Source organism: Rana temporaria, chromosome 1 (genome assembly GCF_905171775.1).
Source record: "Rana temporaria chromosome 1, aRanTem1.1, whole genome shotgun sequence".
Classification (NCBI taxonomy): domain Eukaryota; kingdom Metazoa; phylum Chordata; class Amphibia; order Anura; family Ranidae; genus Rana; species Rana temporaria.
The window spans coordinates 85,354,599-85,380,127 of NC_053489.1; the positions used below are offsets into that span (position 1 = coordinate 85,354,599).

The following is a 25,529-nucleotide window of genomic DNA, read 5'->3' on the forward strand; positions in this document are numbered from 1 at the left end:
GAATTTTGAAAACTTTACATCGTTTGCGTAAGTCGTTCGCAAATAGGGCTGTACGTAAGTTACGTTCACGTCTAAAGCATTGACGATTTGCAGAGGAATTTCGAGCATGCGCACTGGGATTCTTTCACGAACGGTGCATGCGCCCGTTCGTAAAAAACTTCAAATACGTAGGGTCACAATTCATTTATATAAAACACGCCCACATCGTCCACATTTGAATTAGGCGGGTTTTACTCCGGACCACATACGTTACGCCGCCGTAACTTAGGGCGCAAGTTCTTTCTGAATACGGAACTTGCGCCCTAATTTACGGCGGCGTAACGTATCTGAGATACATTACGCCCGCCGATAGATACACCAAATGTATCTGAATCCGGGCCGGTATATCCAAATAACACGCCCAAGCTCATCTTTGTAAAAGAATAAATAAATAAATAATAATAAATATAAATCTATCATCACCAGTGCTGCATATTAGTGCCACTGTCACATGACATAAAAGTATCGTATCGGCGAGTACTTGAAAAAAAAGTTTTGGTACTTGTACTCGGTCTTAAGGTGGCATCGGTGCAACCCTATTACTGATACTCTGAAATCGGTTTGCAAATCACAGTGCAATTTGCAAAATCGGATCCGATTCTGGTGCAGACAAAAAAAAAGGGTCCTGCATGAGTTTGGTGTGAATGCGGTGCGATTTGAGCCAAACAAATTCACCCCAGAGACACCGCATGTAATTCGCACAGGAATGTGCTGCGGTTCCTGTGCAAATTGCATGTGGTGTCCCGCACCGCATAAGTGTGAACCGAGGCTCAGGGACTTTTTTTAATTTAATGCAAACCAGTGCATTTTTGCTTTTTTGGTTCAATAGACTTCAATGGAGAAGCATGCAGGGTGTTTTTTGCCGCAATTTGCAGTTTTTAATCTGTCCAACAACAAATTGACCCCCAAAAAAGCATAAAAAATTCAGTCAGGCGGCAAAGCAAACTGCAGAGGTGTGAACCAAGCCTAAGATATGCACAAGTAGCAAAAATAAAGGAAAAACGAGTTCTTGCAGTGTCAAAAACCGCTCTTCATTACAAGACCATGTTGCTCAAACAAGAAAATTCTTGGACTGTCTCATCAGTGTTCATTGATCGATCATTGCCACCATGAAAAAGCTACCTTGTCTGCTTTTGTTTTCTGACCAATCAACAAAATGCTCATAACGTTACTTTCATTGTAAATTGTACTTACAAAACACAGGTTTCTTCTCAAAGCTGACTTTCTTCCTCAGGGTGCCCATGGTGCGCAAATGTCCGTTAACAGATCATAGTCAGTGGTGGTTTCAAGGCTTTACCAAGAAATCCTGGTCTTCAGAGGATATGGATTATCAAATGTATTCTTTTATAAGATACAAAAGCAACAGTGTGTGGATATACATTGTGCATACTGGACGTCCTTATTGCTCAGTGTTTGAGGTCTTGTATTGCAGTAGACGTGGTTGCCATGAGAGAGGGAGTTCCTCCTCCACCTTCTTAAGAGCCCTTCAGAAAAAAGTTGCCTAGCAGTTTTATCTCAAGCTGTACAAACTCTTTAATCTCTTTGTTTGATCTTACTTCCTAGCGAGCTGTGTTATTAGCATGTATTTCATAATAGCAGCAAGGAGACTAAAGTCTAGTACACCCTACAAGTTTTTCAACTCCCTGAAACAAAGATACACAAATCGACTTGTTTATGGAACATTCAATGAAGCAACATAGTGTATGTCTGTTTTACATATGTTGACGTAAAAAGATGTCCTCAGGTTCAACCACTTGCACGGTCATGCAGCACTGTACCCATATGATATTTTTATCATTTAGAGCACAAAATAGAGCTTTCTTTTTGGTGGTATTTAATCACCACTATTATTTTTTGCTAAATAAACGGAAAACTAAAAAACAAACAAAAAAAAAACAATTTTTTTTTTACATCGATCAACTGGGATTGGACACAGCTGATCGCGTGGTAAAGAGCCGCTGATTAGCTTTTATTCCCTCAATCTGTGATCAGCTGTGCCCAGAGGACGCTGCAATCATATGAGCAGGCCCGGATTTCCCACAAGGCCACCGAGGCCAGGCCTCGGGGCGGCAGGGGGCCGAGGGGCGGCAGCGGCATAGAGTCCCCCGACGGCCGGAACATACAGTTAAGGGCGGTAAGTTGCTGTGTGGGGGAATCCGCTCGCTCGTTAAGTGATTGCGGTGATGTCGCCGAAATCACTTGTTAAATGTGTGCTGCTGTCCATCCTCCCCTTCCCCCCACATATCTCTCTCTGTCTTCGGGACTCCGTCCTCCCCCAAGCCACGAGTCTGTCTCCTGTCCCTGCCGCCAATGTACACAGTGAGAGGGGTGAGCTGTGCTCTTCCCATCTCAGCTGTGACAGGAGTTCTAGCACAGTGCTATGACTCCTGTTTTGGAGGTGACAGGGTCAATAAAGAGAACCTGTCACCTCCAATTGCTATCACACAGGGAATGGTTTTCTCCCGTGTGATAGCAATAAAGTTAAGTGAAAAAAAATTGATAAAAAATAAATGAAAATAATAATTAAATTATGAAAATAAAAAAGTAATTAAAACGTAAAGAATAAGAAAAATAATAAGAAAATTATACAAAAAAATAAATAAATAAACAACAAGCTACAAATAAATGTAAAAGTGATAAAAGTAAAAAAAAAATAAAAAAATTTGAACTAGCTGTGCTGCCCCTGCCCTCCGGTTGCCATTCTCTGTTGATTTGGGCGGGGGGTTCGGGTGGCGGGGAGGGGTGCATTGCGGAACCTGGCCTTGGGGCGGCAGGGAAAGCAGATCCGGCCCTGCATATGAGTACATTATATGACACCCTCCCAGAACTGGCCACCATGCAGCAGCCATCGTACGGCTATAGCACGGTCAGCAAATGGTTAAAAAAAAGTTCCATACCTGGAATTCATTTACTCCAATAAATACTGATATATGTACTACCCTTTTTATATATATCACGTTCGACTTGAACATCGTATGTTCGTCAGTTCTTCGAAATACGAACGTTACGGGCTGATAGAGACAGAGAGAGAGAGAGAGAGAGAGAGAGACAGTGCCATTTCAATTGAGTTAGATAGAGCAGGCAGGCAGGCAGGCTAGTCAGTTAGAATTACAGTGTGTAGAGGATATATATGCATCCCAGGTGTTGTATATATATTTATACACTGTATAGTTTAGCTAGATCCACTCTTCCTAATTTATTGACAGGCAGGCAGGTGATTGTGCTAGCTGCAGTATTCCCATGTGGTGTACTGTCTGTGTCCTCTGCAGTGTGCACCTAAAGCTACGTGGTTTGTGTACTGTCTGTGTCTTCTGTACATTGTGCACCTAACGTAAAGCTGGTGTTTCTCATATTTACTCCTAGTAGCAGGGATCTGCTCATAATAATACTACAGGCAGGGTATATTGCTGCAAGTACTTTCATGTGGTGTACTGTCGGTGTCCTCTGCAGTGTGCACCTAAAGCTACGTGGTGTGTGTACTGTCCGTGTCCTCTGCACATTGTGCACCTAACGTAAAGCTGGTGTTTCTCATATTTACTCCTAGAAGCAGAGATCTTCTCATATGTAATACTACAGGCAGGGTATATTGCTGCAAGTACTTTCATGTGGTGTACTGTCTGTGTCCTCTGCAGTGTGCACCTAAAGCTACGTGGTGTGTTTACTATGTGTGTCCTCTGCACATTGTGCATCTAACGTAAAGCTGGTGTTTCCCATATTTATTCCTAGAGGCAGGGATCTGCTCATATTAATACTACAGGCAGAGGATTATTGCTGCAAGTACTTTCACGTGGTGTACTGTCTGTGTCCTCTGCAGGCCAACAGTAAGTCTGGAAGGACAACAAGGAGAGGCAGAGAGTCACGAGCCGATAAAAGAGGGCAAGCAGGCTCTGCGTCTAGAGGCAACAGTGCTGGTCGTGGACACGGTGCATCCTCATCAGCACGTGGCCGTGGGACACACTCGTCCTTTTTTTCGGCAGCTGGCCGCGTTGAGCTGCAACATGCCGAAGACTTGGTAGAGTGGATGAACAAGCTGTCCTCATCCTCTCTCACCCAGGCTCAGGGTACTTTGGCAAAGCAGATTCCAACGCGGCCTCTTGCCTCTGCTCAATGGCATCAGTCACTCCTTCCCTAGCCCCACCATGTCCTCCTGAGGAGTCCCCTGAACTGTTTGACCACAGTGTTGGGTACATACTGCAGGAGGATGCGCAGCATTTTGAAGGCTCGATGATGGTACACAGCTAGAGGAAGGCAGTAACGTGAGCCCAGAGAGAGGGGGTGCCCAAGAAGGACAGCAATCTGGCAGTCATGTTCCCCCAGCTGCAGCATACTGCCAGGTTTTCTACAGTGATGAGGGAGAGGATGATGAGGTCACTGACTCTACGTGGGTGTCTCATAGGAGAGGAGGAGGAGGCACATCAACAAGGCAGGATGCCCTCCAGGGGTCAAATTAAGGGCAGCACACCGACTGCATCACAACGCAGAGCTACGCATGTGCAGGGCGCTGCTGTCTCTCAGCGTTATTCCAAAAGTTCTTTGGTGTGGGCCTTTTTTGAGACGAGTGCATCAGATCGCACAGCTGATATTTCTCAAGCGTATCTCACGTGGCCAAAACATCACCCGCTTGGGCACCACATGCTTGGCCAGACATATGTCGACCTGCCATGCAGTTCGTTGGCAAGTGTACCTCAAAGACCCACACCAAAGAACAAAGCAGACCTCTCCTTGTTCCTCATCAGCTGGGATCTTCAACCCCACTATACCCTCAGTCCTCTCTGAAGCCTGCCCTGATAGGACTGAAGGTGTATGTAGAATTAGGTGTGTCACAGCCTAGTACATGCAGGCAATCTACTATCGGTACACCAATGGCAGATTGTACCAGGCAAATTTCCCTGCCCCAGCTGCTGCAGCGCCGAAAGAAGTTCTCTCCCAGCCATCCACATGCCCAGCGGTTGAATGCTAGCTTAGCTAAATTGCTAGCACTTCAACTGCTGCCTTTTCAGTTGGTAGATTCTGCCCCCCTCCGTGAGTTTGTGGAATGTGCGGTACCTCAGTGGCAAGTTCCCAAACGCCACTTTTTCTCACGGAAGGTGATTCCGGCTCTCTACCGGCATGTGGAAGGCAATGTGCAAGCCTCGCTGGACAGGTGGTCAGTGGTCAGGTGCATATTACCACTGACTCATGGTCCAGCAGGCATGGACAGGGACGTTACCTATCTTTCACGGCGCATTGGGTGACTCTGCTGGCAGCTGGGAAGGACGCAGGACAAGGTACAGTAGTGTTGTACCATGCCTCCAAAATGATACTTTTGGTTGTGACACACCTCTCTCCTCCACCCCCTCCTCTTATTCTTCCTCTGTGGCCTCTTCCTGTGCCGATGTGTCTTCGAAACCAGTGGTGCTCCGTAGGCGTTCAAGGGGCTACGCAGGCAAAGAGATGCCATGCGGTGCTTGAGCTGGTGTGCTTGGGGGACAGGAGCCACACTGGGCCAGAGGTTCTGTCAGCTCTGCAGGGGCAGGCTCAGAGGTGGTTGACGCCACGCCAGCTTAAGCCAGGAATGGTGGTTTGCGACAATGGCACCAACCTCCTCTCCGCCCTGCGACAGGGACAACTGACCCATGTGCCCTGTTTTGCTCATGTCCCTAACTTGGTGGTGCAGCGGTTCTTGGGCAGGTACCCGGGCTTACAGGATGTCCTGAAGAAGCCGACGGTCATATAATGCCAGTGCTCGGCTGGCAGACTTTCAAAAGGAATACAACCTGCCCAAGAACCGCCTAATCTGTGAGATGCCCTCCAGGTGGAACTCTACGTTGGTCATGCTGCAGCGGCTGCACACGCAGCAGAGGTCCATCAATGAGTATCTGCGCCAATATGGCAGCAGGACAGGGTCAGGGGAGCTTGTTTTTTTTCCCCATGTTACTGGGCCATGATCAGGGATGCATGCACTGTCCTGTCACCATTTGAGGAGGCCACGAGGATGATGAGCAGGGACAGTGCATGCAGTGACACTGTCCCTGTTATTCACCTGTTGGAGCACACGCTGCATGGAATAATGGACAGGGCCCTTGAGGCGAGGCAGAACAGAGGGAGGAAGAGGAGGACTTCCTTACCTCTCCAGGCCCCCTTTATCCAGACAGTGTTCCTGCTTGCCCGCCTATCACACAGGACGAGGAGGATTGTGTCCGCATGGAGGTGGAGCCTAGCACTTAGCAGCAGTCTTCAAGGGATCAATTACAGTCCCAAGAAACCCATGGACTTGTACGTGGCTGGGACGAGGTGGCTGTGAATCATGTCGTCCTCAGTGACCCAGAGGACTCCGCACCGAATGCCTCAGCAAATCTACGTTGTATGGCCTCCCTGATCCTGCGGAAGGATCCTCGTATTCGTGCTATCAAGGAGAGGGATCATTACTGGCTGGCAACCCTCCTTGATCCACGTTACAAGAGTAAGGTTGCAGACCTTATCTTTCCAGCACAGAGGGAGCAGAAGATGAAACATCTTCGGGAGGTCTTGCAAAAAGGTCTGTGCAATGCGTTCCCAGATACTGTGAGGTTACAAAATCCTAGGCAACGTGTTGCTGAGGCTTCGGTCAGTCACAGAAGAAGCGGTGGCCGTCTGACCGATGCGTTCAATTTTTTAGTCCGTAGCCCCAAGGTATGACCGGTTCCAGCAGCCATCACCAGCGTCTGTTTTACATGGTGCGTGAATAGCTAGGGGGAAAGATCAGACTTGGACACCTTTCCAAACGAAAATCTTCTGGCTTACTGGGTCTTAATGATGGATCATTGGCCATAGCTTGTACAGTACGCAATTGAGCTACTGGCTTGTCCTGCATCCAGCGTTCTTTCAGAACACACATTCAGTGCTGCTGGAGGCTTTGTAACCGATCACAGGGTGCGCCTCTCCACCGACCTTCATAAAAAGGTTACAGGGTGCGCCTCTCCACCGACCTTCATAAAAAGGTATCAGGCTTGGATCACCACCATGCTGATGCTGATGTAACTGAATCATTTTTTTTTTAAATGTCAGATCCCTTGAAGACTGCCTATGCTGAGTGACTATCCTTTTCCTCCTTAATGATCATGCTGATAGCTTGTAAGAACATTTTTGGTTCTGGGCACCGCCACCAGTGTCTAAGGCCCAATTTTTCGGCCCCTGTTCAACAGGGGCGTGTAATTACAATTTTTGATGCAATACTGCAGCGGGCTCATTCCTGAGCTCCAACTAGAGTATCTGTGAGGGGTTGCAGTGTTGTGGCACCAACAAAGGCCCACTTTTTCTGCCCCTGTTCAACAGGGGCATGCAATTACAATTCTTGATCTAATATTTTACAGCAGGGCCCATTCCTGCACCCACCAAGAGTAACTGCGAGGACTTACAGTATTGTGGCACCAGCGGCCCAATTTTTCTACCACTGTTCAACAATGGTATGTAATTACAATTGATATAATAGTTCACACAGCAGGGCGTTCCAGCGCCCACCAAGGCTAACTGAGGGCTTAACAGTGTTGTGGCAACACCAACACTTAGGGCCCAAATTTCTGCACATACGGCAGGCCCCTACTTTCAAAAATCCAACTTACAAAGGACTCCTACTTGCAAACGGAAGGAGACAACAGGAAGTGAGAGGAAATCTACCCATAGGAAGGGAAATTCTCTTCTGTAAGAGGTGTCTCCTTTCCACTGATGCTTTGTCACCAATCCTTGTTTCACTAAAAAAAAAACAAATTTTCAAAATCATTTGTCATTGGGACAGAAAGTGAATTGCAATCTTCTGAACAGATGCACACAGACAGCAAAACAAATGTTACAGGGGCAATAACCCCTCTATGTTTTCAGAAAAGCTTAAAAAGCTTGGCAGGAGCTACACTTTAAAGAAGTACCAGTTCAAAATTACAAACAGATTCTACTTAACAAACCTACAGTCCCTGTCTTGTTTGCACCAGCTGTTCAAAGTATATAGGGCCAAAGGAGCCGGTAATGACCTGGGGAGGGGCAGGGAAACCCATGCCATTTTTCTCAATGATTTTCATCCATATTGCAGGGACCAGACATTACATTAGCAGTTTTAAATTACTTTTTTCTTATAGTAATCTCATTTTGTGCAGGGACAGTTCTAAACATGTGCCACTTCACAGGCATACTATAGACACCCAGCAGGTATGAGATTTAAAGGATTTTTTTTTTCACTTTAAGCATCATTAAAAAAAAAAACACTGCTCCAGAATAAAAAAAAAAGTTTTAAACGGTCATTTCCCCCCCCCCCCCATTGATGCATGTTCCCTGGGGCAAGACCCAGGTTCTCAAACCCGTTTTATGACAATAACCTTGCATATTAGGCTTTAAAAATTAGCACCTTGTAATGAGAATGGTCGAGTCCCCTAGACTTCAATGGGGTTCTAAATGTTCGGCCCGTTCGAAGGTTCTGGTGCCAACGGGGGTGGGGGGGGTGTTTGGCTCATCCCTATTCTGGACCTTGTTACTGTATAGAGTTGTGTGGTTATGAGAAGATCTATAATAAACCACCCCCCATATCATAGGTGTGAATTTTTTTTTTATACATACACATCTCCTTTCTTTGAACCCTTCCAAAATACAAGCTCTGACATTCCTGTCTGGGCATGTCAGCAAGTCAAACATTTTCCTCAAGAGCAGAATTTCTAAAGCCATACTGTAGGTAGCGTTTTAAAACGATAAGTACAACCTTTACAATGTGAGGCACGTAATATCATATTCTAGTGGCATCTGACACAAACTAACATTTTGGGTGACAGTATAGCAAGATAGTTCTAGGGTATACAGTGTTGACAGGATAGCTTTATTTATAACATTAGTGCTATAGCCAGGGCCAGGTTAAGAACATCATGGGTCTGGTGCTGAGGATTTTGGTGGGGCCTTTTATAAAAAAAAAAAAATGCGTGGGAATGACATCAACGCAGCCAAGGCAAGTGACCAAAGGCACAGAACCCAGAAGGAAGACTGGGTGAAGATGGAAGCACTTGGGCCCCGCCGGATTGATCACAGCGCAGAACTGGATTAAGTGTACCCTAATGTGCTTTGCATACTTGTACATTGTGGCCCCAGGGCCTCTAAAAGTAGTAATGTCAGGAAAGTTTACTACCGCTTTAATATCACAGGAGACTCATGGGGGCCCCCTACTCACCCAGTGGCCCTTGGGCAGTGCATAGTTGCCAACATTTAAAAAATATTTTCATGGACACTTTTTTTTACAAGTGCTAAATTGAGTAGCTGAGAATCCCCTATACATCACAGTAGAAATCACAAAATTAAATGAGTACTAATAATGGGGCAGAAAAATATGAGGACTGAGATTTCCTTTAGTTGAACTAACAAAAGTGTGCCCATTCTAGAGCTGGTAACATTGAGGGTATTCAGTATAATAATAGAGAACTGTTTTTGTGGGTAAGCGACATAGGGGAGGAGCATGGACGGTATATAAGTGAGAAGTATGTGCAGATGAGGGAGAGGAATGTGGAGGGTCCAACTTTGGGCACTATGTATAGAAGAGAAGTGTGGAGGGGATGACAGTGGGCAGTATGTACAGAAGAGAAGTGTATGGCACCATGTACAGGAAAGAAGTGTGAATGGTATGGCAGTATGTACAGGAGGAGTGTAAAGTATGACAGAGGGTAGTATGTACCAGAGAGGAGGGTATGACAGAGGGCAGTATGTACAGGAGAGGAGGGTAGGATAGTGGGCACTATGTATACGAGAGGAGTGTGGAGGGTATGACGGTGGGCACTATGTATAGGAGAGAAGTGTGGAGGGTATGACAGTGAGATGTACAGGAGAGGAGAATGCAACAGTGGGCACTATGTACAGGAGAGGAGTGTGAAGGGTATGACCGTGGGCACTATGTACAGGAGAGGAATGTGGAGTGTATGACAGTGAGCACTATGTACAGGAGAGGATGAAGGAATCTGGCAAGGAAAAAAAAATTGTAAACATTTTTGTGAAAGGATGTTTAGGAAATGCGTAGTGGTTAAGCGGTACATACATGGATTGAAATTACGCCAATTATGCAGAGACCAGCCATAGTAAGATCGACGTATGGGCTAACTGGTTTTACACAAGTCAATCTATTATCTGACTTGATTACAACCAGCCTGTCAGGTTTTTCCCAAAACAATCAGTGCTGTCAGCTATAGTTAGCAACACTAATCATTGTACTCACTGGCAGAACAAACACTGCAGGAGTGATTCCCCTATCCACAGGTGAGAGGGTGTGTGGGGACAGGCTGGGGAGGGATACCAGTCAGTGGCTGGGTAGGCACTGGCTAGTATCAGAGCCAGATACACACAGGTTACATATGCCACAATCGTTAGAGTGATAACAATTCTAGCACTAGACCAACTCTAAACATGGAACCTAAATTTTTTTTAAAGCATCGCTTAGAATAGAAAAAAAAAAAAAAAAAAAAAAAAAAAAAAAGCCAACTTTAATGTTTTTTTAATGAATTAAACAGTTTATTTCCAAAAAAAGTGATGTTTGAAAAATTGCTGTGCAAATACCGTGCTAGAGCTGCACAATCGTTAACAAAAACCCCATGATCGATTCAACCCCCCCCCCCGACGATCTCCAATGCAGAGTTTGCTGATTCTTTCATGTAACAAGTGGAGAGACTTTCCGCTGTCAAAAGAATATCTGGGGCGTCTGCCAAGTTAACAGGAAACATTGTAACCAACACTTCCTTAGAAGAAAGGGATACACGTGTGTGTGTAAAGAAAATCTGGGCAGTCTGCCAAGTTTGTAACAGTAAAGTGGAGGTTCACCCATAAACTTAATTTAACATTAGATTGAGGCTCATTTTGTCAAGGAGAATCGGGTGTTTTTTTTTTTTAATCGAAGCAGTACTTACCGCTTTAGAGAGATCTTCTGCGTCGCTTCCGGAGACTGGGCGTTCCCATTTGATTGACAGGCTTCCGACGTTGGCATATATCGCGTCACGAGTAGCCGAAAGTCGGTGCGGCTCTATACGGCGCCTGCGCACCGACGTTCGGCTACTTTTGGAAAATCGTGATGCGATGTATGCGACCATCGAAAGCCTGTTAAATAGGAACGACCAGTCCCGCAAGCGGCGGAGAAGATCTCTAAAACGGTAAGTACTGCTTCGATTTAAACCCCCCCCCCCTTGACAAAATGAGCCTCAATTTAAAAGTTTTTCGGGTGAACTCCCGCTTTAAACATCGTAACCAACTTCCTTCTTAGAAACCTGTGTATAAATGCAGGAAATGTAACCACTTAAAGTCCAACATTTGTTTAAGTTAAAATCAATTGCTAGAAAACTACTTCAAACCCAAAATATTTTAGCAGAGACCCTAGGGAATATAATGGCAATTGCTGCAATATTTGTCACACTGCATTTGCCCAGCAGTCTTTGAAATGCAATTTTGGGGAAAATACACTTCAATGAAAAAAAAAAAAAAAAAAAAAAAAAAAAAAAAGAAGTTAGCTTTTTTTTGTTTTAATGTGAAAGATGTTACGCCACAAGAATCGTGATCTATCTTCTAAGCAAAAAAAAAAAAAAAATTTGCAATTCTCATTTTAGCCAGAATCATGCAGCTCTATACCGTGCAACATAAAAAGTTGCAAGACCACCAGAGTTATTTTTCTAGCAAAAAAAAAAAAAAAAGATTTTTACATGTAGTAGAGAAGTGTCAGAATTGGCCTGGGTGGTAAGGGGTTAATTACCATAATATACAAATTATAAGCACTGTGATCCAGTCTGCTGCAGTGTGTCAGCTTGTATTTATACTGGCAGCTCTGTATGTAGCTTCTGACAAGCTGTGCAAGCAGGCCTGTATCTCCGAAACCATAAAATGATAGTTGTCCCATATTTTGACCAGTTGTGGGGTAGGTCTTCCCCTGCCTACCCCCCAAATGTGGGGTTTGTGACCTCTGAAGTTGTTTTGGGGGGGCAAATGGGCCCATCTTGAGAAAGGGGCCTGGAGCTGCAGCTCCAAAAGCCTGTATGTTAATCCGGCCCTGGCTGTAGCAGACCTTAATAGTCTACCTCAAGGTCCCTTGCCGGCATCTTCTGGGATGTGCCCGTCATATTGGGCAGCCACACACGGCTTAGAGTTCTTATTACGCTCCAGCAAACTTGATCCACAATTACCTGCTATACAGGTTGGTAGTTTGATGGAGAGCAAGCCCAAGTGCCAAAAAGTGTCAGCAAAAAGTTTCAGATACCCACTGTATAATCATGAAGTTCTCACAGGTGCTGCCCCCCCCCCCCCCCCCCCATATGGTGGTTAGAAAGCAACCCATGCTATTCTAGAAAGCCAAGCTTGCCTTTCCAACCCACCATGCTTAATCTGTATTCCAGGCCTTACCCCCATTATTCCTGTTGCTTTGGTTAACCATTTGTAGAGCTAGATGGAACCCACTAGATATATTTGTACTGTAGTCAGACTTGCCAAAAAGCATTTATTCTGATAAACATGATCACATTCACAATACTTTAGCTAGCTTTTCTCAATGTTTGAGAAGCAGGTTTGTTTCTACCACCATGTAAAGAGCCAGGGATGCATTATCTGATACCCAACGTTTGGAAATGTGTTGCAATGAGAAATTTACACACTTGGTGTTGGGCAGTGGGCATTAAGTACACCCAATTGCTGCATTTGTCATGCCTTGTAGAAAGTATGAATTATATATAAAAAAAAAAAAAAAAAAAAAAAAAAACACTGTAGCCACACATTTAGATGGAGAGCATTTATTAAAAATTTAAAAACTAAAAAGTTAAGAGCATTGCAGTGTATATAGTACAGGATTTACATTCATACATTTTTGGCAAGTTTCACCATGAAATCTGAATTGAGTTGTGGTAAACAGCTGATCCTCATTTGCTGGCTCTTGGCATACTTGTCTCTGACAGACTGAAATAAAAATAAAAAAAGTGTAAAAGCTTATAAGGGTATCAATGCAAGTTGTGTGATAAATCGGATTTGAGACTAACATACAGAAGTACCAAATGCAGTTAGGATGCATGATCCCACCACTGCCCCCACATTAGATGAACCATATCCCTCGTGGTGTCCCATGTTCCCCATCTCAGACACTGCAGCTCAGTGGGATGTTTCAGCTAAAGACCACTCCAGAGCGCAGTAGGCAGGACTAGGTGCCAATTGACAAGCTACATGCATAAAGTCAGGGAAGACAAACCCATCCACTGTAGTGCAGGCACAGCCTACAATAGTAATTGCTCACGTGCAGCATTGTTAACGCAGGAATCTGAATTAAGCGACTTCTGGCAGGCTTAGATCTGTCACTTCAAATGGTAATAAAACACATGGTCCCCAGTTAATGGAATATCTTCTAGTATGCACTGCATACATACTAGCACATTATGGCAAACAAACCCCTTTGGCGCCGTGTCATGCTGACACAGCTTCACCCACTTTTCTAAAGGAGACCCAGTTGGAACTCTACAAGCAGTCGTCCCCTCCCCCCCCCCCCCCCTTCTATGCCTTGGCTATCAACTTCCATTTCAAAACAGGTCTATGTTTAAAGCCAAGCAAACATGCTATAGTTGCCTTTTTCTATTGGCCAGACATCTCAGGGTGCATCAGTGCCAATACACAATAAGAATTAAAAAAAAAAATATGATTGCCAACATTCTGATTAGTTACTCAGTGTTACCTGAATCTACCCACCAGCTGGAAATAGTAGCAGCTAAGGCACAAAACATTTCCCAAGCCACAATCTGTAAGCTTACCATAAACTTTGTGAGCCCCCCGTTAACCTTCAGGACATTCTTTGCCAAGTGCCGCATGACTGGAATGAGACTGCTCTCACTGTAGCCCATATAGTGCTGTAGAGTTGGAGTCTGTGGGCGGAGGGGGGGGGGAAGAAAAAAATAATATTTTACAATGTAGTTTTTGCAAGGCAAGCCTTTCACCAGGGGCTGGCACGTGTCATGCCCCTCCTATACTACTGCAGTCTCCCAGTAAATCTCCAGTTTAGGATTTTAGCAAGGTTTTAATGATCAGACTTCATGCTGCCCACTATGTACCCCAATGGAAGCTCATAGTGAGATGGTAGGGTGGATATGATTCTTTTCTACTGTAGTCGATTTACATTGGAACCATGAACTTACCCATTCCCCTCCATCTAAAACCTTCTGAGACAGGCAGAAGGCTGCAGCTGCTACTTGTGAAGGTGGGAAGTGCACCATTTCGTAGTCCACCATAGAAAGTTCTATAAGATACTTTGCCAGGGTATGCAAAGCAGCATCTACCTATATCAAGAAAAAGAAAATTACGCAACTCAGAAGCCATCCCATTACTCAAATGTACTTTACCTGTGCAAAATGATAGGATTTAATGTCATTTGTAAATTCCACAAAAACCTTCCTGTCCATACAGAAGTTGGATGTGAAGAATGGTAACCATTGAGAAAAAGCAAAAGCGTTGGTTGCCCATGCAGCTAGGATGCCATAAGGAGTGCAGGATTGAGGTTAACACATTACATCAATAACTTCAGTGTAGGCCAAGCGTCCTAAACTCATATGGGTAGAGAGCTACATTAGGCTAGGGTAGCATGCAATATAAACAAGTGTTTAGCCTCACCTCCCCAATCTTTGATGCTCTCCTTAGAAAGTGAAGTGGTAAAGGCTTTCCAATGTCAAAATTCAAAATGGTTAGAATCTGCATCTCCATGTTTCTGATCTGGCTCTTTGTAAAGGTGTGATCAGTAACAAATGAGAAGTCTCCAATCGTGGGACAATAGATCTCTTCATATTTAGATGCAATGAACATGGCAGACACCCCAGCGAGCTGCAGTGATTTCTTTGGCACAGGGTTTACCTATATTGGAGAAAAAGTAGGTCAAATTAGCATGTGACTAGGTGGGTCATAAATCATGCCATCCAAAAATGTGGCTGCTGAATGGCTTCAGAGATCTTATGAAATGTTGACATGCCCAACTATTAGAGAACAAAATCAGGTACAGGTAGTTGGTCCACTCAATTTATGAAGTGCGCAAGAAATGTTAGCCTTCCAAGTAGAGACAAGCCACCAGTTTGCTTGTGCCCACACAAGTTCCAACCCAAGATAGATATATATAGATTATATATATATATATATATATATATATATATATATATATATATATATATATATATATATATATATATATATATATATATATATATATATATATATATATATACACACACACACACACACAAAAATAGTAAGAGGACTATGGCAAAGCACAGATAACCAATGTTATACTGCACCTAAAGCACAGAAGGTCAGTGTGTAGTTGCCCTTCCTGTTTGAGAGAACCCAAGAAGTGACTTTTATTTCCCTTTCAGTGATCACAGCAAGCATAAATCTAGAAAGTGAATTTCTAACAGGCACAGACCATAAAGGGAATATTTAAAAAAAAAAAACAAACAAAGCCACACCCTTCTCACAGCATGAGAAGGCATTAAAGCGTGTAAATGCGTTTGTCATTTTCTCATTGGCCAGATCATTTATCAAGATTTGAAAGCGCTTAGCATTTAAGCATGGTCCATGCATTTTTTGCAGTAAAAATGCGCTAAAATGTACTGACTTTTTCTGCCTCTAAACATCCAAGTGCCAGAGCATTTATAGGTAACAAAACTAAACCCCAAACAGATGTGGAAGTTTACTCAGTCTCTGTAGTGGAAGGGGCAAACTTGGCACCAGATGACTTTGCCCTGACATCTATACTTCTAGGGAAAAAAAAAAAAAAAAAAAAAAATATATATATATATATAAATTTTTTTTTTAAACTGCCTTGACCAAAACATTAATGCAAAGAAACCCTACACAGGGTAGGAGCTCATACCAAGGCTGCTTGCTCACAAGCCAACCATTTAGCCCACTGCACAGGAGATCCAGTTGTATGGGTACAGACATGTGGCTCTCCAAGTCACAGCCCTTCAGCTGTTGAGGAACTGCAAGTCCTATGAGTCACTACAAGACACAGCCAGACATGGTACTTTTAATTGTCAACAGCAGGAGGGCCATAGTTGGAGACTACCTGCTCTAGATGAAAACAAATGCTGTAGCCTCCCCCCCAGTAGCTGTGGAGACACAACAGGCATTAATGCTCACCTGTAAAAATCTGTCCAAAATTGAAACGGTCATGAACATGGTCTCCTGGAGCAGCTTGAACCGCAAGTGAACTTGAACCAGCCAGTCAACGAGGATTGCCCTCATATTTCCAGTTATCTCTTTACCCTTGAGGTAGTCTGGCCGGACTGCACGTTCAGCCTACAAGAAAGTTGCACCAAATTAAACTTTGCCAAACTAAAGCTGATCAAGTTTGACACCAACTCTAATATAGCCCAACAGATTTCATATTAGCCATTTGGGAAGGCTTTATTAAGAGTCAATTATTATAACCCAACAAGGTTTTGGCTTGCTGCATGTACATGCCATTAACTCAACATCCTTCGTAGAGGCTCTTCATTGAAGCCGCTGGCTCCGATTTTCTGCACACGTGGTATCAGTGTGCATTAGAAGCTGCAGCAAGTCAGAGCCTACATTTCTTGGAATATACTAAATCAATAACATTTAGACATGAGAGATTGCAATTCCAGAAGAACTGCATGTAAATAGGTTGCCCATTTGCAGATGTCCTCACCTCCAGGTCTCTCAGGTAGCAGTAGATATCCTTCACATAATCACTACACAGCATGGGATTGTCAGCATCATCTTCATCCACATCCTTCACCTGCAGTAGAGCATCCGAGAAAGCTTCACTTTGCTCTTCCATTGGAGAAGAACCGGAAGTGTCCATTGGGCTCAGGGGCACAGGCTAAGAAGACAAACTATGCTTTAGAATATATTAGATAAGCCAATGCCAAAAACAGAGCTACCAGTGGCTAGTTATTGACTGCATAAAGAGGTTTTAGTTATGGCAAAGCCTGTCAAAAGCTTTAAGGTCAGTTCGAATCCCAACCATAGGCATGCTGGTAGGTTAATTGCCCCCCTCCCCCATTTAAAAGCTCTAGTACAGGGGTCGCTAACTGGCAGCCCTCCAGCTGTTGCAAAACTACAAGTCCCATCATGCCTCTATGAGTCAAGCTTGTAACTGTCAGCTTTTTAATGCCCCATAGGATTAGTAATTTTGCAATAGCTGGAGGGCTGCTAGTGGGGAGACCCCTGCTCTAGTAGGTTTGTGTATTTATGAATGGGTGTTGGAGCCTGTATGCTCCAAGGACAGGTACTGACGTGGATGTACAATATGTAAAACACAGCGCTATATAAGCACCTGTAATAAATAAAGGTCAGACACGTGCAAAGGTTGCTCAGCTCTACCCCAAAAACATTGACTTGCTCCCTTTGGTGCTATAAGCCGCTGCAATAGCCAACATGGATTGCATCCCTTGCAACATTTTGAGATGGGAATGAGGGACACCTAATAAATGTAGGCATAGGACACACCCCTTTAAAGGAGAATTAACCCCAAAAAAAAAAAGACTTACTACTATTCCTTTATATTGGCCTTTAAAATGTACAAATGCAGCAATTTAGAAATTTGATGGAATGTTTAGCACTGGAAAACATTTTTTGAAAGATAAAAAGTATAAAATATAAATATATATAATCTCTATCGATCAGACCAAAATGAGGGACAAATGAAGGAACGATTGAGACATTGTCCCAAATCAGGGACAGTCCCTCAAAATCAGGGAGGGTTGGGAGCTATGGGATTGCTCTACTTTTATTACAAGACCTGTCAATATTGTAGCATACTCCAAACTGCCCCTTTTGTTAGGATGCTAGGAAAGCACAAGTTTTGGGTGGAGTGGCTTTATAAAAATTGTAGATCACCTTTTCCTCCTCCACAGGAGCTTGCTTGGCAATCTTTTCCACAACAGTTCTTAAAGCTTTGCTTTCCTGCAATAGAAACAGAATTGCACGAAGATTTCAAAGCTATGACTATAGAAAACAGATGAAAGCAGCCATGAATAGGAGGAGACCACTGCCTTCAAAAGAAGTTGCTTTTATGCAAGCTTAGGGGCCTATTCACACTAATGCAATTTGATGCAGCGACACAGGCTTATTGATAATGACAATGCCGCATACATGTTTATACAGCCTTCTAGTGTATAAAAAGGTCCCAACATTAATGTGCTTCAGACTAAAGAAATTCAAAGAAGTAGGTTAGAAATTAAGAAGGTTGAAGACATGAGTAAGGCCTTGCCTTTTTTAAGGCTGCTTTGGCTCTGGTCAGGTTGTTCCCGATATCCCCCAAAGCATTTCTTTGCTGTGGCTTCAACAGTCCAACCTTCTTTGCAGCTGCCGCGGTCTCCATTTTGTTGTCTGCATTGAATCGCATACTCTGAAAATAGTTTGCAACAGTCAGCAAAGCGCCCACATAGTACAATAACTCCAAAACAAATAGGCCATGCAGGTCCAAACAAGAGAATACAATCAGTGCACCCATGTTCTAGTTCTGCCCTGAGACAACAGGCAAACTATACTAACAACTAAAACCATTTATAGGCGGCCCCCTACTTACAAACGGGAGACAACAGGAAGCGAGAGGAAATCTACCCCTAGGAAGGGACATTCACTCCTGTAAGAGTTATCGGAGAAAAAAAAAAACCCCCTCCACTCAGTGGTGTATTTAGCTTTTGTGCTGCCCTAGGCCTGACTAAACTTGTGCACCCCCTAATTTAAATACGACACCCCTTCCTGCCAAGGCCACACCTTTTTCTGTTTAAGACCAGCCCTGATTTTTTTTTAAGTGGGGACAGTTCTGGAGGGGCAATGGATTCCCTTGATTTGCATAGATTTCCTCACTTCCTGTTTGTCAGGAAGTGAAATCTCTGCAATGGGACAGGGATGGTAAAAAATAAACTGACAGAGGCTATAACCCTCCCTTACTTCCAGTTGTGGAATTCCTGCTGCCCGCTTACAGGAAGCAGTGCAGCTGCTTTATGGGGGTGCTAGACTAATTTGCCTCTATGCCCAGTCTGCCCCATAAGACTGGCACTACACTAACACCAACTCTTTCTATGCTGCCCCCCTGCAAAGTGCTGCCCCTAGGCCTGATTCAACTTAAACCTACACACCCCCCCCCCCCCCACCCCATCTTGTTTGTAACCCGGGACCGCCTGTACAAGCTCATCAACCCCCCCCCCCCCCTTTGTAACCAGGTAGCCTTCAAGTATGCAAAGACTGAGGTCTCATGCTCAGATGTCTATAGTACAGGGGTGCCCAACCAGTGGCCCGCGGAGCCCTCTGATGTGGCCCACGACCTCCTGCTCTGGGATCGATGGTTGGCAAGCCCAGATTGCAGGTTGCTGACCTGCCAGCAAAGAGCATCAGTGTTGTAAATGAAGCCATGGTAGAGGAAGCAATCGGCTTTTCATAAAGCGCACTACACTTGCAGGATATAATAGACGTCTATGGCAAAGTGCAGCTAACCGGTGGGAAAACCACAGGTACACTGCGCCACAATTGACTACAGACCATCAGTGTAAAAGCAGCCTCAGGCTGGGTTCACACTACTACAATCCTACTTTGCTCTGCTACATTGGTCCTACATCCATCCTACTTTCATGAACAGGATACTACTTTGGCCCGACTTCAATGATATTCAATGGGTTGAAGTAGGATCAATGTAGGACCAAAAGTAGTACAGGGAGCATTTTCAAAGTCGGACCGACTTGTGTAGGACCAGTTAAGACAGCTCTCATAGGGAAACATTGATTTTCACACGTCATGCTACATGAGGCTCCCAATGTAGGACCGTTTGTCGGACAAGTGTGAACCCAGCCTTAGGCCCCTTTCACATGATTGATCCAACCCAATCGGAACCTCTAATCGCCTCTATGGAGCGGCAGATGTAAACAGACTTTTGTCCGTTTACACCTGCGGGGATCTGCCCCCTTCTATCTGAAGAGATCGGAGGTCCCATAGATTAGGCTGTGTCTTTGTCTGCTTTGCATAGGCAGACAGGACACAGACCTGTCATCTGCCCACTCCGCTCATTGTGGCCCGTGACTGGTTTCTAAGTCGCTTAAGTGGCCTTTAAACGTTGGGCACCCCTGCTATAGTAGGTCATGACGCAGCAGTCACTTAGTACTTGGAACAGAAGGGCAAAAGAATTACACAGAACAGGTCTGGTTAGAGAAACAAAATACATTTTTGCTTTCAACCAGTAGCTGCAATTCTCTTCTCCCCCTTTTGCCTTCATTTATTCAAGTGGAGAATCCACCTGATAATTTATAATTTTAGGGAATCTGTTGGAAAGGGAACAACATCAGCTTCATAATAGCACTGGTACTCATCAAAACTAACCTTCAGCCTAGGGTCACACTGGTACATGGAAAACGCTGCATGCGATTCGCACCAAATTTCTGTGCAATTTGAGACATACATTTTGTATGGCTCAAATCACATCCATGCCAAAATGGTGCAGGACCCTTTTACCCCTGAATCACACGGGTGTTCACACCCATGCGATTCTGGCAATCACTGCATTTTGAAATCTGTTTCAGGGAGTCAATAAGCCAACATTGACACCCACAGAAGAACACTCTGCGATCACCAAGCAAACAAATCTTGTGCGATTCCTGCATCGCATCAGTGTGAACCAGGGATGAAGAAGCGTGCAGATGTGGAGTTCTCACTTGCTGCATACCTACAGTGAAACCAGGACTCACATTTTCAGAAGCCCAACAATAGCTTAAAGCTGAATCAGAAGACCCAGTGGCAGAGAAAAGCAAGTTGCAACCTCTCATATCAACTTGTACTAGATCCTCATTAGACATGAATATCACTCACTGGGCTCTAATCCTCCCCAGTTAAGCATTGTACAAGGCTGGCGGTGGTCTACTAGACCAGCTGAAGTCGCTCATGCAGGACGCACACTTTTAGATCCATGAAGTACAGAGATTTCTAAAGAGCCCATTCAGTTTATATGCAGACAAGCCATATTACATGGTTGTTGGTAAACCAATAGGAGATTGTACAGATGACTTATGTGTACCCCATGGCTATGTACAGCAAACATCTACAAAAGCCTTCTGTATTTCTTAACTTAAGAAAAGTCAAGAGTTATGCAACTGAGATCCCATGTACAGATCGCATTATGTGCAGCAACCAACCATATTGGCCTTCTACATTTGTTAAACTTCAAGAGACAGAAAATTGAAGGCCATATTCCAACACAGAGCTGGTACTACATATGTAAATTCTAATACAACTACTTCATAAACAGGCAAACCAAACATCCCTCCAGTATTACCCTTGTCATCACCACTGCCATATTTCCACCAAGGTTCCCAATCCAACGTTCGCCACAAGCTGCACTCGACCAAGTCCAACACAATCTGAACTCTACCTGCATCTGTCAGGTTTAAATCCCTCCAAGCTGCCTGCTGATTGGCTGGAGGTGGAGAGCTGATGTCAAACAGCTGAGTGTCCTGAGCTCTGCTTATTGATCAGCTGATCACAGATCTATGGCTTCCCCCAGTCTTCTTATCTGGCCTAATTAATAGGCTGTTCTCTGTCTCTGACTTTCTGGGTGCAGTGTCAGCTATTGAAGATTATTTTTTAGTAGATAAGCACCTTAATGGTAATGCATTCAGATGAATATAATTTAATAGCATTATGTTGCAAGTGTATAATGATATAGAGTGTTGCATACAAACTCACCTGAATAACAATGAGTTTGCTATGGCACAGAATTATAAACAATTGCCTTTTGTTTTAATAAAATATTTTTAACCTTCATTGTATATCAGCACTGCGGATGTTCCTATCTACATGCACTCTAGTTATTTCTGAGGGATTTTTTTTTTCTCAGAGTTGGTTTCCTGATGGTGACAACAGTGGAACATATCTGTGTAATGTGCATTGGCATGGGTGTTTGTCCCCATTGGGAGTGTCTGTATCAGGGTGACAACTAAGGATGAGCTCCGGCGTGTTCGCATAGAACGCGTGCAGAGCCCGCCAGGAAGTGAGCATGGCGCTGTGCTAATCACAGCCAGGGAGACATTGCTGGTAGGCAAATTGGATCTTGTCCAAATTGGCCCAGTATATATATGTATGACTGTGTGTCCCAAGCGTGTCACGATCCTAGGGGGTAAAATGACCGCACCAGCCAAGCAGACTCTGACTGGAAAAAGCACCCAGAGGCGATTCAGTTCGCATGAGTTGCGCTATACAAGTCATTAATTCATTCATTCATTGTCCCGATGCTCGGCTGCAGGGATTGTGAAACGTCTCCCTGGCTGTTATTAGCGCAGCGCCGTGCACACTCCCTGGCAGGCTCTGCACGTGTTCTATGCGAACAAGCCAGAGCTCATCCTTAGTGACAACGCAGGAGAACAATTCAGAGTCAAGGACACTGAGTTGTCACTCGAAGGCCTAGTTCACACCTATGCAGGTTGCAGTTTTTGCAGTTTTTTAACCACTTCAGCCCCGGAGGATTTGGCTGCCCAATGACCAGGCCATTTTTTGCAATTCTGCACTGCGTCGTTTTAACTGACAATTGCGCGGTCATGCGACGTGGCTCCCAAACAAAATTGACGTCCTTTTTTCCCCACAAATAGAGCTTTATTTTGGTGGTATTTGATCACCTTTGCGGTATTTATTTTTTGGCTTTAAACAAAAAAAGAGCGACAATTTTGAAAAAAAAAGCAATATTTTTACTTTTTGCTATAATAAATATCCCCCAAAAATATATAAAACAACGATTTTTTCCTCAGTTTATACCGATATGCATTCTTCTACATATTTTTGGTAAAAATCGCAATAAGCGTATATTGATTGGTTTGCACAAAAGTTATAGCGTTTACAAAATAGGGGATAGTTTTATGGCATTTTTACCAATTTTTTTTTTATTAGAAATGGCGGTGATCTGCGATTTTTTATCATGACTGCGACATTATGGTGGACACATCAGACACTTTTAATGCTATTTTGGGACCATTGTAATTTATACAGCGATCAGTGCTATAAAAAATGCACTGATTACTGTGTAAATGACACTGGCAGGGAAGGGGGTAACCACTAGGGGGCGAGGAAGGGGTTAAGTGTGTCCTAGGGAGTCATAACTAACTAACTGTGTGGGGGCTGGGCTACCAGTGACACAACATTGATCACTGCTCCTGATGACAGGGAGCAGTAGATCAGTGTCCTGTCACAAGGCAGAACAGGGAAATGCCTTGTTTACACAGGCATCCCCCTGTTCTGCAGCTCGGTGACATGATCGCGGGCCACCGAAAGGACACTGAGTCCGCGGGTCCCATGGTCACGGAGCTTGCGTACAGGTTCGTCCCTTTGCGCAGCCGTGCCATTCTGTCGACATAAATGTTCGTGCGCTGGTCGGCAATCGGTTAATACACGTTTTTGATCCATGGAAGTCTATGAAACCAAAAAACACAAAAAAGTCCCTGGCCGTTTCCATAAAAGGCACAGATGAATGTTACCCATGGGAAATCATGTTAAATGGACTGTAGTGTGTTTCTGTAAAAACTGAAAATGCACTAAAAAATGCATCGGTGTGATCCAGGCCTAAAACAGAAAGTACTAAAGTGAGGTCCTGCATCGCAAGATTTCCAGGCAGTATTTTAATAGCAGCAGTCATAAGAATATTGAAAATGACTTTTGAAATTGCTTTAGGGCTTTCTTTACACTGTTGCATTGTGGTAACTCGCACTAATTCATGTTATGATTATTGGTGTATTGCAGTGCAATAAACTTTGAATGACACATTAGCTTACCTCCACAACACACCTGCTTTGCTTGGCAATGCACTACCATGTGTTGTGATGCCTTACATAAGAAAAAAGGATTTTTTTTTGTCTATTCTGGTGGTCGGTTGACAGTGCAATCAACTGAATGGGCTGCCCTAATGCAACGCACATCAATATGCAACATAATACATGGTAATGCAAAGCACCAGGGCAAACAGGTATGTCTTAAAATGTTAAAACCATTTTTATGTAAATATACAGTTAGAGCCGGTTTCACACTGGGCCAGCACAACTTGCTGAGCGACTCGGCAAGGCGATCTGCCCACGACTTCGGAGGCGACTTGTAAAATGACTTCTGTATTGAATTTTTCTAAGTCGGAGCGGCTTGAGTCGCTCCTATTAGAACGGTTCCATAGTACAGAACGGGGTGCGACTTGTCAGGCAGCTAAGTCGCCTGACGAGTCGCGCCTGTGTGAACCGGCTCCCATAAATAGTGTTGTGCTACTCAATGATAATACTATAACTCATAAGCAAAAATATTTACATATATACTGTATGTAGCGCCTGGTTACCGGTGCTATTTAAATTTAGAGTGAAATCAGAGTGTAGTTAAACTCTGATCTGGTTGATATGTTCCAATTGGGTCTCTGTCTCAGCTTGCCTGTGCTGTGGGCGTTCTTCCCACCCCAGGGCAGTAGATGGCAGCAGTGGAGTCAAGGTTTGGGTGCTTTTCCCCAGCAGCCAATCAGGAGGGTTGAGCCTCGCTGTGCATGCTGGGGGAGGGTATTTATGGGGCAGACGCCATTAGTTCTGGGCCTTCTTCTTCAAGTGCGGCACCCACCTTTAGGGTGGCCACATCACAGTGCCCTGGCGTTATGGCCTACCGGGCCGGGGCGTGCGTGCCACGCAGAGTTCCTTGTTCTGGGACCATGTTGGTCCGGAACATTTGAGCTGCGGCAGGGAGCCCAGTGATCGACTGGGTTCCCAATCCTGAAGATCCCAAGCGGTATAGCTGTTCGGTGGGGAGTCCATCTGAGGAGAGCCAATGAGAGGCTGGCGATCTAATCGGGTCTCGACAATACACCGGGGATCGAGCTATCCGGACACTGAGAGGCTGGTCACCTGTCAGTCGGTACCTGAAAGCAACTTAAAGGAGATCCAGGCGTAATTATACCAAGGAGGTTCATCTCCGAAATCAGGAGGGCCTGTGGCAGAGGTCACTCACTGAATCCATCCCAGATGGGTCTGTGGCAGAGGTCACTCACTGAATCCATCCCAGATGGGTCTGTGGCAGAGACTTATCCTTAAAGGTTCGAGCGATACTCTGGCTGCCAGGCCAGTGAGAGAGGCCTGTCCAGGTACACTATTCCCACTCAAGCAGGAGTGGCGCAAGAAGTGTTACATATGGGAGCAGGACTGTTTCCCTATCGCTACGCCTGAATTTGCTATTCTCCTTCTTTCTTCAACTCTACTTTCCAAACCACCAGTTTATTGTTTTTACCCGGCTGGGTAATAAAGAGCACAGCAAAAGACACCTGTTGCGGACATTCCTTTACTTCTGCTATATGCACCATACACCCTTAGGAATTCGGAGAGCCACGAGGTAAATGTGCCACCCAAAACAAACCAGCAGCTCCTCCGGGGGTAGTGCTACACGTATATATATATATTTATAAAGGGGAGAACACAGGATGATTAGGGCCAGTATAGTCATCTCCCCGGACATGGTCTGCGGTGACCGGCCCGGAGCTCCACTTCCTCCAATACAGATCT

At 44.5% G+C, this 25,529-nt stretch overlaps 2 protein-coding genes across 3 annotated transcripts in view; both read right to left on the bottom strand.

Moving 5' to 3' along the window:
• The window catches only part of LOC120928796, a 28,783-nt gene extending 27,253 nt beyond the window's left edge, over positions 1–1,530 (bottom strand). Inside the window, exon 1 of the mRNA XM_040339806.1 lies at positions 1,234–1,530. Within this exon, the coding sequence (XP_040195740.1) occupies positions 1,234–1,282 (49 nt within the window). The 5' untranslated portion in view covers positions 1,283–1,530. The remainder of the gene's footprint in view (positions 1–1,233) is intronic.
• Positions 1,531–12,760: 11,230 nt separating this feature from the next.
• CCNB1 (cyclin B1) lies at positions 12,761–21,401 on the bottom strand. Of its 2 annotated transcripts, XM_040339817.1 has the most exons (9): positions 21,302–21,401; positions 18,248–18,385; positions 17,875–17,940; positions 16,682–16,855; positions 16,150–16,308; positions 14,632–14,868; positions 14,160–14,300; positions 13,779–13,889; positions 12,761–12,939 (listed from the first exon to the last, which is right to left on the bottom strand). In XM_040339817.1, the coding sequence occupies exons 1-9, from the start codon at positions 21,320–21,322 to the stop codon at positions 12,841–12,843; spliced, it is 1,146 nt and encodes a 381-aa protein (XP_040195751.1). In that variant the 5' UTR covers positions 21,323–21,401; the 3' UTR covers positions 12,761–12,840. The 2 variants fall into 2 exon arrangements, with proteins under 2 accessions (XP_040195751.1, XP_040195759.1); XM_040339825.1 differs by lacking the exon at positions 17,875–17,940.
• Between the last annotated feature and the right edge of the window lie 4,128 nt (positions 21,402–25,529).

What these genes read in the sequence shown, in the direction of transcription:
- CCNB1 (XM_040339817.1), bottom strand. Translation starts at nt 21,322, where the DNA reads ATGGCAGTGGTGATGACAAGG. An exon ending in CTCCTGTGGAGGAGGAAAAG is followed by an intron (nt 16,856 to 17,874) that starts GTGATCTACAAT and finishes TTGTCTTCTTAG; the next exon opens with CCTGTGCCCCTGAGCCCAAT. An exon ending in TTTTGGACAGATTTTTACAG is followed by an intron (nt 14,869 to 16,149) that starts GTGAGCATTAAT and finishes TCTCCAATATAG; the next exon opens with GTAAACCCTGTGCCAAAGAA.